The 17500-nt window shown below is 26.4% G+C and overlaps 1 protein-coding gene across 2 annotated transcripts in view; it reads left to right on the top strand.

The window, feature by feature from the left end:
- Positions 1–17500, top strand: part of pdlim5b (PDZ and LIM domain 5b) — a 112999-nt gene that overhangs the window by 40272 nt on the left and 55227 nt on the right. For both annotated transcript variants that reach the window (XM_051121282.1, XM_051121281.1), the window contains exon 3: positions 6637–6788. In XM_051121282.1, the coding sequence (XP_050977239.1) occupies positions 6637–6788 (152 nt within the window). The remainder of the gene's footprint in view (positions 1–6636; positions 6789–17500) is intronic.

Here is a 17500-nt window from a genome sequence, read left to right as displayed (position 1 = left end):
ATCTATTTTTATTTTATTTTATTTCTTTCATTTTTTTTTTATGTAATGTAATTAAAAACCCACTTTTCATGATCCAGTCAATTCCTAAGTCATGCAGACTTTTATTTATTTATATTTTATACATTTCATTTTTTTTATTTGATTTTTTTTTCTCATATTTTGCTTTAATTAAAATTAGAAAATAACAATATTTAAAATGTTTATATTTAATATATTTATTTTTATTTTTTTATTTTATTTTATTTTTTAATTTTAATGTTTAAAAGCCCACTTTTCATGATCCAGTCGATTCCTAAGTCATGCAGATTTATATTTATATTTATATTTATATTTAATATTTTTTCTCATATTTTGCTTTAATTAAAATGAGAAAATACAAATATTTAAAATATTTCTTTTTTTGTCTTGTATATATTTTTATTTTATTGATTTTTTTTTTTTTTTTTTTTTTTTTTTATTTATTTATTTTTTTTTATTTGATTTAATTTAATTTAATTTAATTTAATGTGATTAAAAGCCCACTTTTCATGAACCAGTCAATTCCCAAGTCATGCATTTTTATATATAAATTTATAGTTAATAGTTTTCTTTCTTTTTTTCAAATATACATTTTAAAGTAAATCTGTATGTTCTGCTCTATTCTGTTTTTTTCTTATTTGATTTTTCTTCTCATATTCTTACAAATCACACTTTCACAATCGCTCTTTTTGTCTTTTAAAGATCACAAAAAATCTTTCTTAAAGGACATTTTCACAAATGTACTTGTTCTCATGTCCTCTAAACGCGTTTGACTCAAAAACATGGTGGGAAAAGGCAAAACTTGATCGTTGTGACAGTCTGAAGTGTTTCTGTCGTCAGTCCCGCATCAGGGTTGTTGTTTTAAAGGTTTGGGCCGAGAGCAGAGCGGGTGGTAATCTGACTCAGGAGGCGGGTAGCGTGTTAGTTGAGTTAGTTGCCTAGCAGATGTGAAGTGAAGAGAAGGGCAGCGGTGCTGAATGACTGATGTTCGTTGTGCATGGTTGCGTAACACCTCATATGCACACCTGTAAATGAGTAGGTCTTGTTCAGACACATCAGAAACACACAGACATTCAGGCCACTTCATTTCATATCAGAAATTAGAAAGATTGAGGCCCACATCACAGTATGGAATATTGAAGCATCATGATTTTTTTTTTTCTGCATTGTTTTGATTTGTTTAAATTTTTCTGTAGTTTTTTTTTGTTTTTGTTTGTTTGTTTGGTTTAATTTTTCTGTATTTTTCTTTGATTTTTATTCTTTATTTTTTTCTGGATTCCATTTTTTTTATTACCCAGTTTTAATTTTCTGTATAATTTTTTTCAATTTTAATTTTTCTGGATTCCTTTTTTTTTTTTTTTTTTTTTTTTTTTTTTTTTTTTAAGACAAATCAGGAGTGCACAGATTAGAAATGGTGAGGCCCAAATTACAGTGTAGAAATATTAAGGCACAAATTTACATTTTTTTTATTTTTCTGGATTTAGGTTTTTCTTTTTTATTTATTTATTTATTTATTTATTTATTTATTTATTTATTTATTTATTTCCTAGATTTGTCTTTTTTATATTTATTTTAAAATAAATAAATAATTAAAAAATACATAATTGTTGTTTCCTATTTTAAATTTTCATTTTTATACAAACGTTAATGTAATTAAATTTTATGTATTTTTTCCCCCAATTTTTAATCCAAATTTTTTGTATTTTGTATTTTTTATTTATTTTTAATTTCACTAAATTCCTTTTTTTTTTTTTTTTTTTCTTTTTTCAGTTTTAATTTTATGTAGATTTTCACAGTATGAAAATATTGAGGCACTTAGGATTTTTATCTTTTTCTGTGCTTTTTAAGATTTCTTTTAAAATAAATAAATACATACATGTGTGTGTTTCCCCCAATTTTTTTTTTTTTTTTTTTTTTTTTTTATTTTTTATTTATTTTATTTTATTAGTATTCTTTTTTTTTTTTTTTTTTTTTTTTTTTTTTTTTTACATTTTCTGGATTCCTTTTTTTAGTTTTAATTTTTCTGAATTCCCTTTTTTTGGATTTTTGAAGCCCTGAACCGCATGGTGGAAAAAAAAGAAAACCTATGGTGGAGGGGGAAAAAAAAAAAAAAAGAAAACTTATCTCGTTATTTCGACATATTAACTCGTTATTTCAAGATATTAAGTCGTTATTTCGATTTCTTAACTCGTTATGTGGTGGGGGAAAAAAAACTTATTGTGGGGGCGGAAAAAAAAAAAAACTTATCTTGTTATTACGACATACTAACTCGTTATTTCGACATACTAACTTGTTATTTCGACATACTAACTCGTTATTTTGAGATACTAAGTCGTTATTTCGATATAATTCGTTATTTGGTGGGGAAAAAATAAAACGTATGGTGGGGAAGAAAAAAAATAAAATTTATCTCGTTATTTCGACATAACTCGTTATTTCGAGATAGTAAGTCGTTATTTCGAGATACTAACTCGTTATTTCGAGATACTAACTCGTTATTCCGACATAATAACTCGTTATTTCGTAATATTTCCCAAAATTCATTTTTTTCCCCCAAATTCTGTTTTGTCTGTTTTAATTTTTCTAGATTCATGAATATGATTTTAATAAAAAAAAAATTTTTTTGAAGACATAAAATATTAATTTTCTAGTGTTTTTAACAATTCATTTTAAGTCATTTTAAACCATAAAATTAAAACTAGGGAAAAAAGGAATCAAGAAAAATTAACAAAAAAATAAAAAAAATATAGATAAATAAATATAAATAAATAAATAAATAAATAAATATATATATATATATATATATATATATATATATATATATATATATATATATATATATATATAAATAAATTATGATATTCATTGAAAAATATTAAATAAATATTTAATTTTTTTTATTATTTATTATTGCTGAGAAGTACATTCTGCTGTCCAAAAGCAATTTATAAAGTTTGTATATTGGAGTAAAGCTCTGGTGATAAAGTTCATGTTGTAATTTTTCAGGTTGTGATTGTATCTAGTAGGAGTTTGTGGAGTCTCTGGTGACGTGTTCCCTGTAAACTCTGACCTCAGATCAGTGTAATGTGTGTATCGGCGGAGGGCTTTAACAGACCGAGGAACGGATGACGCACGTCTCTGGCTCTGTGTGTTGGGAAGGTCATGCTTTGATAAGAGCAGACGGATGTTTGAAACACTGTCACTCATCATTACACTAAAGATCCAGCTTAATTGATATGATCAGCTTTTAATGAGGAAAGTGTGCTGTGAGTTTACAGTCCGTCGTAATCGGGTTTATCTCTCATTTTTTTGTTTTTCCGTTCCCGTTATGGCACAGTCCAGTGTGTTTGAGGTGTATTATAACGGATTGATGTTCCAGCTCCTCATGATGGCCAGATTTAGAGGTTTTTTTTTTTTTTGTTTTTTTCCCCGCTCCATTCCACTTTTCATGATCCAGTCAATTCATTATGGATACAAGTCCTGCCTTATTTTTATGTTTTATTTTTTTGTATTTTTAGTTTTCATATGTCTTTTTTTAAGTGTAATTTTTAAATATTTTTTCTATGGTGGAACTATGCTGACATTTTATTTATTTATTTATTTGTGCATTTTTAAAATAATTTTTTCTGTATTAGATTTTCCACTTTTCACAATCCAATCAATTCCTGATGGATAAAATCCAGTCCTGCCTCTTATTGAATTTTTATATTTAGGTTTTATTTTTATCTTTATCTTCTTTATTTTTATTTATTATTATTATTAATATTAATATTATTATTATTTTAAATATTGGTTCCATAATGGAACTTACACTTTTATGTAACACTTACACAAATGTACAATACAATATATACAATACAAATACACTTACACAGATATAGTCCTTTCCTATATTCTTTTTATATTTATTATTATTAATATTATTATTATTTAATTTATTTAATTTAATTTAATTTAATTTAATTTAATTTAATTTAATTAATCCTGGCTTATATTTTTTTATCAATTTTTTTTAATGTATTAAATTTTACATCTTTTTTTATGTATATCTCTTTTTTAATTGTTTTTCTTTCTTTTTTTTGGAACTCGTAATTGTATTTTTCAGATTTTTACTTTTTTTTTTTTTTTTTTTTTAAATACTTTTTTTCTGTGGTTTTCTATGTATTTTTTATTCATTTTTCATGTATTAAATTTTAAATATTTTTTTACAATTATTTTGTTTTATGTGTATCTCTTTTTTTATTTTTTTTTTTTTTGTATGATGGAACTCATACTTGTATTTTTCAGATTTTCTCATAATTTTCTCATAATCCTGTTAATTTCTGATTGATAAATTCAAGTCCTGCCTTTTTACATTTATATTTAGATTTATAAGTGAGAACTTTAAAATTAAAGGAAACTTAAAATAGCCATGGTAGTTGGTGTGACATGAAAATACAAACAAACATTTCTCATGACGACTTCACCATCTTGAATTTTTTTTTTTTTTTCCTGTAGTCGCAGTACATTCTGGTATTAGCTGTAAAGAATACATGCATTTGCTTTAGTAATAAAGTCTTCGTCTCTGAGAAGCTCCACAGAAGCTGTTGGGTTTTATTCTCCTTTGTGTAAATCATCCGGGTAAAGACTTTCCATCCCGTGCTGGTAAGGTATCGGGTTGTTTATTAGTCCAGACAAGATCTGTAGCCAGTACTAACAAGAGCGAGGCTGCTTTCTAATCGTCCGTCAGGTCTGATCTGATAAGGTGAACCGACTGCAGCGTCTCTGAGCTCCAGCAGCAGATTTAAAGCCCTAATAAATCACGGCCCCTCCGGCTGGGCTCTCGTCTCCTCGAGCTAGTATTTCATCAGCGTCTGCTCCCCTCAACGTCTCGCCGCGCTCCCGCATCGTCTGTATCATTTCACCGACTCGCTTCAGTTTGGGCCCGAGAGGGTCAAAGGTCGGCCGAGCATCGGGCATTCTTTGATCTTCAGCTTCTGTGATCATTTCACTGTATCGTCATTATCTTTTCAGCACAGACTGAGATTTTTTACACACATCCATTTTGACAAAAAATGAGCAGTGTATGATAGGATGTTGTCATTGTTAACTAAAACTATTTAAAGTAAATAAAGCTTTAAAAAAAAATAAATACAAAAAAATTGAACTAAAACTGAAAGAAAAAATGCAGCTAAATAGAAATATTTTTAAAAAAGCAAATAAAAACAACTCATAAAAATTGCAAAGCATGTAACAAAATAACCGAAACTGAAATTCTAAAAATAGCAAAACTATTAAAAAAGAATAATTAAACATTATGCCCTGGCAAACAGAAATAAAAAACATTTTATTTGGTTTTACTAAAAATACTAAAACTAAAAGTGAAAGAAAAAAATATATATGTATTAAAAAAGAAACAAAAACAAATAATAAAAATTAAAAAAGCACATAACAAAATATCCAAAACTTAAACAAAAATTAAAACTGAAAACTGACAATATAAAAATATATCAATATATATAAAAATGAAAATATTGGTAAAAATAAATAAATAAATAAAAATTAATTAAATAAACACTTTAGACTTCTAAAAGAAAATTATAGTTAATTTTTTTTTAATTATTAAACCTAAATATGAAAGAAAAATATTTAAATAAGAAACTAAAACAAACAATAAAAATTAAAAGGCACGTAACAAACTATTCAAAACTTAAGCAAAATTTTAAAATGAAAACTGACAATATAAAAATACATCAAAATGAAATATTAGTACAAAATAAAAAAGGAAAAAAAATAAATAAATAAAATACTAAATGTAATCAAAATCATGCCCTGGGAATTAACAAATAAAATAAGTTAAAATTAAAATTAAAAAGACTTAAAAAGACTTAGATTTAAACTTAAAATTAACAAGTCAATTAACGAGAGTAAAATGCATTTTAGTTTTACTAAAAATAACTAAAAACTTAAAACTGAAATTACAATGACAATATAAAAACATCAAAATTAATTATATAAATGAATAAATTAATAACACTAAATAAATAAATAAATAAAAGACTCAAAGTTTTAATAATGATAGATGATGCCTTAGCAAAAAACCGAAGTAAAATAAGTTTTATTTTTACTAAAAGTGGAAGGAAAACATTTGCAGCTAAATGGAAATATTAAAAAAATAACTTTATTTAGCTTGAAATAAAAATTAAAATAAAAGGTACTTTTTAAAAATAGTTTGACACATTAATAAATACTACAGTAGTAAATAATACTCAGTATAAATACATTAATTAAAGTATTTAAAAAAAAAAAATACAGCATTCTGTTCAAATTTGTGAAAGTGTAATTTGTTGAAAGGTTGATTATATTAGAAATGTTGAAGACTGCACTGCCTCTCTTTTTAATGCAATTGGAAAAAAAAGTTACTAAAGCGTTCAGACTTTGAAAAGGACACCAAAACATCATAATGCACAGCGCATACTCACATACGCCACATTTGAAGTCTTTAACTCACTTGATTTGTGTTGTGACGATTTGAGTCGACTGTGAGTTGAGTGTTATGTGATATTTGTGTTGCTGAAGACAGCAGCTGTCGTTTGTAGTCGTGCATTTCTAAACTATTCGTGTTTGTGTTTCATGCAGCTGACAGAGGGTGGAAAGGCAGCGAAGGCCAAGATCAGCGTTGGGGACGTTGTGCTCTCTATAGATGGCATCGCCACAGAGGGAATGACACACCTGGAAGCCCAGAATAAAATCAAAGCCTGTACGGGAAACCTGAACCTCTCGCTGCTGAGGTAAAACACACAAACCTTTCATCAATAGCTGAACGTTTAAACTGTCTGTGTCTCATGGCAGCCAGAATTAGTTTGATTTGGACTTGCAGATACGCTACCAAGATTTGTAATGTTTTTTAAAGAAGTCTTTTCAGCTCACCAAGCCTGCATTTATTCGATCCAAAGTACAGCAAAAATGGTAAAATTGTGAAATCATTTTACTATTTAATTTAACATATTTAAAATAATGTTTTCTATTTGAATATATTTTAAAAAGTAATTTATTCCTGTGATTTCAATGCTAAATTTTTTGCATCATTACTCCAGTCACATGAAATCATTCTAATATTTTTATTTGCTATTTTTTTATTAATCTTTTCTAACATTATAAATGTCTTTATCATCGTTTTTGATCACTTTTAAAGCATCCTTGCTAAATAAAAGTATTCATTTCCATTATTTCTTTCTCAAAAAATAAAATATAAAAATAAAGAATAATAAAAAATACAGCATTTTTGAATAATATAGTGTATAATGTTACAAAAGCTTTTTATTTCAGATAAATGCTGATCTTTGGATCTTTCTATTCATCAAAGAAACCTGAAAAAATGTATTGATGATAATAATAAATATTTCTTAAGCAGCAAATCAGCATATCAGAATGATTTCTGAAGGATCATGTGACACTGAAGACTGGAGTAATGATGCTGAAAATTCAGCTGCGCATCACAGAAATAAATTACATTTTAAAATATATTCAAAAAGAAAGCAGATATTTTAAATAGTAAAAATATTTTAAAATTTTATGTTTTCGCCATACTTTGAATCAAATAAATCCAGGCTTGGTGAGCAGAAGACACTTTTTTTAAAACATTAAAAATCTTCATTAAAAAAACAACAAAAAAGTCTCTTCTGCTCACCAAGGCTGCATTTATTTGATCAAAAATATTATAAAAATAGTAAAATATTTTTACTATTTAAAATATCTGCTTTCTTTTTGAATATATTTTAAGATGTAATTTATTTTATTTATTTTCAGCATCATTACTCCAGTCTTCAGTGTCACATGATCCTTCAGAAATCATTCTGATATGTTGATTTGCTGCTCAACAAACATTTATGATTATTATGTTGTAAACAGTTGTGCTGCACAATATTTTTGTGGAAAATTATCAAAAGTGACAGTAAAGACATGTATAATGTCACAAAAGATGTCCATTTCAAATAAATGCTGATCTTTTGAACTTTCTATTCATCTGTGAATCCTGGAAAATAAAATGTATGATGGTTTCCACAAAAATATTGTGCAACACAACTGTTGCTAATAATCAGAAAAGTTTCTTTAGCAGCAAATCAAATATTAGAATGATTTCTGAAGGATCATGTGGCACTGAAGACTGGAGTAATGATGCTGAAAATTCAGCTGCGCATCACAGAAATAAATTATACTTTAACACATATTCACATAGAAAACATCTGTTTTAAATTCTAGAAATATTTCACTATTTGTACTGTATTTTTGATCAAATAAATGCAACCTTGATGACTTTCAAAAACAGTAGTGTGCACCCACAAACGCCCTCATCTCATAGTTGAAGCTCATGTCTGTCCGGATGCACTCAGGGATTGTGTAAATATGACAGCAGATCCTCCAAAACAGAAGAGCTGTTTGCTTATGGAGCTCTTGGCCGGGTTCGTCCCTCCAGGGGGCCTCTTCCCCACGCAGGATCTAATGCGCTCAAGATGTTCAGATCGGCCGCTCTTGTGTTTCAGCCTGTTTTTATGCTCTCTGTTTCTTCTGAGGGATTTGAGCGGGTGTCCTGACCACTGCCCGATCTGAAACTCTAGTTTAATTCATCTATCATCACAGTTATTACACAGTTCGTCTAGGGTTACTGGATTATAATTAAAGCACTTAGTCACACGCATGTCATTCCAGAGCTTTCTTTATCTGCACATCATTTACGTTCATGCGTTCTGGCAGATGCTTTTATCCAAAGCCACTTGCGTTGCATTCAGACGACTTGGAATAGAGTCACATAGACATCTTTTATGATATTTTATGAAGCTTTTTGTCTTTTTATGAGCTGGACAGCATCTATTTCTATATATTTTTATTTTTAGGGTCTCTGCAGGTCTTAAGAATGTCTTAAAAAGTCTTAAAATTAAATTAAGGCCTTTAACAAGTCTTAAATCAGAGCAGAAATACTTTAATTCTAGGCATTAAATGTTACATGCATTGTTAAAAATGATATTCGTCCTTTAGTATTTTTGTGTTGTTTTCCAGTATGAACATCCTTAAATCAAGATACATTTAGTTGAGGTGCAAAATGAAGAAATAAATCTTGTTTTCTGAGAAACTGAACAAAGTGAAGTGCTTAAAACAAAGGCAAATGTCTGTTAAATGAAGTTTTTCCACTTTGTAAAATGATTGGTTGCAAGTCGTATTTCCATTTTTTTTTTTCCTTTAACTTGAATGAAACCTTTTTGTTTAATTTGTAGTATTTATTTTTGTATGTGTATTTTAATTATTTATTTTTGGTGAAAATACTAATACTTTTTATTATTTTTGTCATTTTTATACTCTGTCATATATATATATATATATATATATATATATATATTTTTTTTTTATATATATATATAATTTTTTTTTTTTTTTTACTTTTTTTTTGTTTTACTTTTAGTATTATATATTTTTTATGTGTATTTTAGTTATTTATTTTGGCGAAAATAATTCATAATATATAATACTAAATATTTTTAAATAGTTTTTGGATTAATTTTGTTTTGTACTCTGACACAAAAAATGGTTTTGCAATATGCATTTCCCAATGTTTTATTTTATTTTATTATTATTATTTTTTAAATATTCTTATTTATTATGCTTTGTTTTTTACATTTCTATTTTATTTTTAGTATTATATTTTTGTGTGTATTTTAATTATTTGTTTTGGTGAAAATCATTAATAATATTTTTTTTAATTTTTGGATCCATTTTATTTAGCACTCTAACACATTTTATTTTATTTTATTTATTTTTTATTTTATTAATTATTATTATTATTATTATTATTATTGTTTTAATATTACTGTTTATTATGCTTTGTTATTTTTACTTTTTTTTTTTGTTTTGTTTCATTTTTAGTATTTTTATTGCATATTTTAATTATTTTGGTGAAAGTAATTCCTAATATTTTTCAAAATTATTTTTTTGGATCAATTTTATTTTGCACTCTTACACAAAAACATGGTTTTACAATATACATTTCCCCATGTTTTATTTTATTTGAATAAACTTTGATTTTTAATATTATTTTTGTTCATAATTCATATGAAATGAGTTCCTCATTTCATAATCCTTAATCACATCAATATGACGTTAGTGTCTTGTAGACAAAGTCTGAAAATGGTCAGTATTTCAGATGATTTTCCATGGACGCTCTTTGTCATAAATGCAGGGTTTTGTCTCGTTGTGTCTCTTGAGATGTTGAAACGGCACAATCTGTGGTGAAAGCGTGAGGATAAATCAAACCGTCGTACGGATTTCCATTCGTCCCCCTCCACGTCCAAACCAAACTTTGCTCCGTTTTGTTTGCGTCGACATCTTCAGATGATTTCAGACCACATGTTTCTCCCCTTCCCTGTTTTCTTGTGTTCCTTAAATTTCTTTACACAGTCTTAAAAAAGTGGTAAACGCGTCATAAATCCAGCAAATGCACTGCTGTGAGAGTAAACGTTTTCCTTCATTGGAAAGAGATGAGTAGATGATGACAGATTGTTCAGATGTTCCTTTCTGGGTGATTTATTCTGTATAAGTGTCTGTCGATGTGTGTCGACTCTATTCAGACTGATTAAAGAGGATGTAGATTTGGTTTTTAAGGTTAAGTTGAAGCCGGTCTCTCATATTGTGGAGTTATGGGCTCTTTGAAAGGACGTTTAGGGAAGAGGGATTGCGCAAGAGCTCTGGAATCTCCCATTAAAGTCTTTTAGTGGCGTTTTCATAGCTGTTGAACATTTGTCAGTGAATCTGCAAAGGCCATCACACAGCACTTAAGCTTTACTATTAAGATAACATGGCATTAGGAAGAGCGGCGTTTACTCTGAGATCCCAGAGAGCCGTTTGAACCCAAACCACCCAGAATACCGCGGTACGGGCCTCACCTCCGCCGTAGTAATAAACCACCGTCTGTACCGCCGCCTGAGCGCGTCTGCACGGCTTTCGGAAACGTTAATTTGAGGTTGGGTTGAGGTATTGCTGATGTCAAACCTCTTTTGCATTACAAATTGTTGAGTTATTCACATCTGAATTGCTTTAATGTGGAGTTTGGACTTTGGTGGAGTTGGGTTTGTTGGTTTTGTACTTGTTCATTTATAGATGTGGTTTAGATGAATGATAAATTAGTGTTTTTAATGGAATATTTACCCAAAAAAATTATTCTGTCATCATTTGGTCTTCCTTCTTGAAGATTTGGATAAAATTAGCTCTGAAAACAAAGAAGAAATGCTATTACAATATATAGTTTTTTATTTTATTTTATTATTTTATTTTATTTTGTTTTGTTTTGTTTTAATTTATTATTTATTTTGTAGTATTTTTAAAATTCATATTCTTAATTCATAATTCTGTATAAGAGTTGAAGATATGGATAAAATTAGTTCTGAAAACAAAGAAGAAATGGTATTACAATATATAGTTTTTGTTTTTTTATTTTATTTTCTTTTATTTTCTTTTATTTTATTGATTTATTTTAATGTAATTTATTAATTTATTTTATTTTATTGCGATAATTATTTTTTTATATTCTTAATTACTATGCTTTTTATATTTTTGTTTCATTTTTAGTATTTTATTTTTTACATGTTTTTTTTTTTTTACATGTATTTTAATTATTTATTTTTAATCTTTTTTTTTTTATTATTATTATTTTTGGAATGTTTTTATTTTACACTCTGACACACAAAATAGTTAGCAATATACATTTGCCCATGTTTTGTTTTGTTTAATTTTTAATTTTAAATTTTAATTTTATTTTGAATATTATTATTATTATTATTATTATTATTATTTTAAATATTATTATTTTAAATATTGTAATTTGTTATGCATTGTTTTTTGCATTTTTATTTTATCTTTATTATTTTGCTATGTGTATTTTAAATATTTGATTTAATAAAAAATAATTCATATATATATTAATAGTAATATATATATATATATATATATATATATATATATATATATATATATATATATATATATATATATATATATATATATATATATATATATTTATTTTTATTTAACTTTTATATTTATTTTTATTTATTTATTAATATTTCATTCTTACTTTTTATGCTTTGTTTTTTTTTTGTTTGTTTGTTTTTTTTTTAATTTTTGTTTCGTTTTTAATATGTAGTAATTTATTTGGCCAAATGATTCACTGTTGTAGTTCCTTAATTTCATCATCTTTGAAATTCAATATGTCGTTCAATATGACATTAATGTTTTGCAATCAAAGTCTAATGATCAGTATTTCAGATGATTTTCCATGGACGCTCTTTGTCATAAATGCAGGGTTTTGTCTCGTTGTGTCTCTTGAGATGTTGAAACGGCACAATCTGGTGAAAGCGTGAGGATAAATCAAAACGTCGTGCTGATTTCCATTCGTCCCCCTCCACGTCCAAACCAAACTTTGCTCCGTTTTGTTTGCGTCGACGTCTTCAGATGATTTCAGACCACATGTTGCTCCCCTTCCCTGTTTTCTTAAGGATGTTTCCAGGCCGTGTTCACGAAGTGGCGTGTAAAGCATGTGTTCGGAGCGGCGCCTGAGGTTTGGGACAGGTTGGCGGTAGCAGCGTCTCGTGTGTTTGTCTGTCCGTCTGTCTACACGTCCTCAAACCGCCGTCACCTGCTGGACATCAGGGAGGCTGTTTCTCCCCATATTATGAAACGCTGTTGTCTGGGAGAATGTGCAGAAGGAGGTCGGTTTTGTCTATAGCGGTCTGATCGTCAGATATCCTTTTCCACTGACAAAAGCCCAGTCTAGACCCTTTCCGTGCATTTCCACTGAAGAAAAGACTGTTGTGGTCCAGCAAAGCTGTTTCTGGCTCTAAAATCAGTGGAAATGTGGCTCCGACATGAAAACTGACATGGGTGCTAAAGAGGGACAGATGGCCTATTATTTCTCATTTGACATAGTCATAATATTATACATATGACCACAAATGAAACCAATTTTAAATACCCAACGTTGGTTTATTTTATTTCATTTTATTTTATTACTTTTTAATATTTAGTTTGATTTTATATTTATTTAAACATTATTATTATTATTATTATTATTTTAATAATTCATTTTATTTTTTTTTATGTATAATTTTAATATAATTTGGCAAGAATTAATAATAATTTAACAATTTTATGGTACTTTTAGTGCTTTGGAAAATATTGAAAAATATATCAGTTAAAAAAATTAGATAAATTAGTGTAAATAAATTACATCAGTTTGTAAATTTACTCATTTACAAATATAGTATTAAAAATGAACAAATATTAAACATTTTATTTAATATTTAACATTTAACACAGTAACATTTTATTTATTTATTTATTTATTTATTTATTTATTTATTTATACTAATTTATGGAAAGTATGTATGCAAGTATGGCATATTTAAAACCATAAATGAAACAGATTTAAATATTTTATTTTATTTTATTTTTTATATTTTATTTGGTTTGGTTTTACATTTTATTTGTAGTATTATTATTATTATTATTATTATTTTAATATTTTCAATTTTTTATGTATAATTTTAATATTTTTGCCAAGAATTATTAATTATTTTGCAATTTTATGGTACTTTTAGTGCTTTGGAAAATATATCAGTTAAAAAAAATACAGATAAATTAGTGTAAAAAAAATTACATCAGTTTATAAATTTACAAATGTACTATTGTTTTATTTATTTATGCTAATTTATGGAAAGTGTTGAAAATGTGGCATATTTAAGACCATAAATGAAACAGATTTAAATACCTAATATCTGATAGTTTTATTTTATTTTATTGTTCATTTTTTGGATTTAATTACATTATTATTATTATTAGTAGTAGTAGTAGTAGTAGTAGTAGTAGTAGTAGTAGTAGTAGTAGTTTAATATTTTAATTTTTATGTATAATTAAATAATTTTGGCAGGAATTTTTAATTCTTTAAAAATTTAAAAATTTAATGGTACTTTTTAGTGCTTTGGAAAATATTGAAAAATACATCAGTTAAAAAATTATAGATAAATTAGTGTAAATTACTTGAATTTATAAATTTACGAATATAATATTAAAAATTAACAAATATTAAAAAATCAGTTACAGTATAACATTTTATTTATTTATTAATGGAAAGCACTGCAAATCTGGCACATTTAAAGGCAAAAATACATTTTTAATAGACACTTTGATATAAATTATGCAATTTCCAAAACACTTTATTATTATTATTTTTTTGTTTTATAAATATTTTAATATTTTTGTGGCAATAATTAACAATTAATACATGTATTTGGAATGACTTCACTGCTGTGGAGAAGGTTAGAAGTAAATGTAGTGTGTTGCCAGCTCTGGAGGTTCGTGTGGAGAATTGACACTTGAAGTTGTGAGATTCTTGTCCTTGTGTTTCCATGGTGTGACGTAGTTTTCGGAGAAGGTCTGTCTTTGTGAGAAGTCGTTCCTCATTCCTGCGCTGGAAGTGTAGCGTGTGTGTGTGAAGAGAATCGTTAAAACAGAACAAAGGTGGTTTTTCAGACCTTTATGAGACACAGGAAAGCCAGTGTGAGCGCGTGCAGTCTGAGCCGCCGATCGTCTGGACACAGACTCTTATTCTTTCTCACATCTAATGCAAGACCTGCTTTCCATTATTCCAGCGCGCCAGACTCTCTTCAGATGGACGTCATGCTGCTGGAGTGACCGCTCAGTCTTATTAACCCTCACGCTTTCAGTTTAGGCAATGTCAAGTACATTTGCAATCTGTTTTTGTTTTTATTCTCTGCGAGTGAGAACTATGTAATTGTTGTGTTAACACATGTTAACAACTCACTTTAACAAACTCATTTTATGAGCTGATTCAGTATCCACAAAAACCCTGTTGTTTTGGCAGGAACATTCATTATTCACTGAATGTTCATTTTATTTTTATTTTTTATTTGATTTGATTTTTAATGTTATTTTTTTTTATTTTGTTTTAATTTTATTATTTCATTGTATTATTTCCCGAATGTTTCTGCTTTAAATCTCCACAAATATAACTACATAACATAGTGCTATATTTATATAATACTATATTTGTTATATTTGTTTTTATTTTATTATTAACAGATATACTTTTTAATCAAATTTAAATGTAATTTTAATACTATAATTGTTATATATGTAATTTTTTTAATGTAGTTTAATTTAATTTAATTTTATTTTATTTTATTAATTATTTTAATTTAATTATATTTATTTATATTTATTTAATTATATTTAATTTTAATTTTAATTTAATATAAATTAATTTAATTAACTTAATTTAAGATTTAATTTAATTATTTTTTATATTTAATTTTATTACTATTTTATTTATTAATAAATATTTTTATTTTTTAATTTTAATGTAATTTTTAATTTATTTAAAAATAATTCATATTAATTCATTTAATTTAATATCTAATTATTATTTTATTTTATATTTAATTTTATTTTAGTACTATTTTATTCATTTTATTTTTTAAAAAAATGTTTACATTTTTGGTTTGGGTTGGTTTTATTTTTAATTACTAAATAATTTAATTACTAAATAAATTAATTAATTTAATTGAAATTAATTAAATTATTTATTTTAATTTAATATTTAATTTAATTGTTGTTTTATTTTAATTTAATTTTATTGTAGTACTATTTTACTTATTAATAAAGATTTAATTTGTTATTTTATTTTATATTTTATTTTATTTTAGTACTATTTTAGTAATTATTTTATTTACTAATAAATATTTAAATTTTTGGTTTGTTTTATATTTAATTACTAAATAATTTTATTAATTTTATTTTATTTTATTATTTTTATTTAATTATAATTGTATCTTTTTAATTGTATTATTATTTAATTAATTAATTATTTGTTATTTTATTTATTTATTAATTTTTATTATAATATTAACTTTATAATAAATAAATAATTTTTATTTCATTTTATTTTAGCCTGAACACTGCTTTATCACACCACTAATGTGAAGTATATAATTGTTCCATTAACATATGCTAACATATCACTTTAATAACCTGATTTTATGAGGTGACCCTCCTGTTTTGGCAGAAACATTCGTTCTCCGGCTAAAGCCTTGAAACTGATGCGTGCGCTCCAGCGTTATGCAGTGAAATAATGCAGGAAGCATACGTGCTGATTGGTGCTGGTGCGCTTAAGTGCGTCTGTGTGCTGAAGTCATCACAGTAAGCGTCCTACTCTGTGTTCTCTATTTAGGGGAGATTTCAGGCGCGTCAGGAGACTCTTAAACTCTAAAGTACAGATTATTCTTCTAGTGAAAACAGCAGCAGGAGCACGGGCCGCTCAAATCTCTGAGCTGAAATGCAGATAACGCGGCTCTCTGAGGTGCCGTTTGGCTCAGCACTTATTTTGGAGCGATCTGGAAAACTCCACGTGAAGCGATATATACGATGTTTCCATCTCATAGCGACGCTCGGCTGTTTTCATCACACGAATCAGTCGTGGAGCGCCAGGCGAGGTGTTTGATCCTGGTCTCGCTCAGCTCGTTTGTGATGCTGTTTTTCCCTTTTCCACACGATCTTTCTGCTCACGGCCAACTGGCAAAATCACTTCTGAGCAGATTAGCTTTAGAGATTTCGCAATATTGTTTTTCATTATTTCGAGGTGTCCATTAAGTAGATTTTTATTTTGCCACATTATTGATAGCTACCAGCAAAAACAATAGTATATTTATTTAATTTTTTTTTTTTTTTTCTGGATTCCATTTTTCCCTAGTTTTAATTTTCTGGATTCAGTTTTTTTTGTTGTGGTTTTGTGTTGTTTTTTGTTTTTGTTTCTTTCTGGATTGAGGGTTGTTTTTTGTTTGTTTTAATTTTTTCTTTTTTTTTCACTTTTCATTTATTCATTTATTCATTTATTCTTTTTTTCTGTTTTAATTGGATTATTTGTAAGTATAATATATAATATATATAAATAGTTTAAATTTTCTGGATTCTGTTTTTTCGTTTTATTTTATTTTTATTTTATTTTTTGTAGATTTTAATTTTCTGGATTGTGTTTTTTGTTGTTGTTTTTATTGTTTTTATTTATTTATTTATTTATTTTTTTTTCATTCTGGACTGATTTTTTTTTTTTTTTTTTTAAGATTCATTCATTCACTTATTTTTTTTCTGATTTATTTTTTCCTATTTTATTTTATTTTATTTTTTTTTTTTATTGTGGATTCCATTTTTCCCTAGTTTTAATTTTCTAGATTCTGTTTTTTATGTTTCTTCTTTTCTTCAGGATTCATTCATTCATTCATTCTTTTTCCTGTTTTAATTTTGCTGGATTTTTTTATTTTATTTTATTTTTCTGAATTCTGTTTTTTGTTGTTGTTTTGTTGTTGTTTTGTTTTGTTTTGTTTTTCTGGACCGAGGGTTGTTTGTTGTTTGTTTTGTTTTTGTTTGTTGGTTTGTATTTATTTTT

The sequence above is a fragment of the Labeo rohita genome, chromosome 10 (genome assembly GCF_022985175.1).
Source record: "Labeo rohita strain BAU-BD-2019 chromosome 10, IGBB_LRoh.1.0, whole genome shotgun sequence".
In the NCBI taxonomy this organism is placed as follows: Eukaryota; Metazoa; Chordata; class Actinopteri; order Cypriniformes; family Cyprinidae; genus Labeo; species Labeo rohita.
Note: the sequence above shows the minus strand (reverse complement) of the source record. Positions and strands in the feature narration are given on the sequence as shown.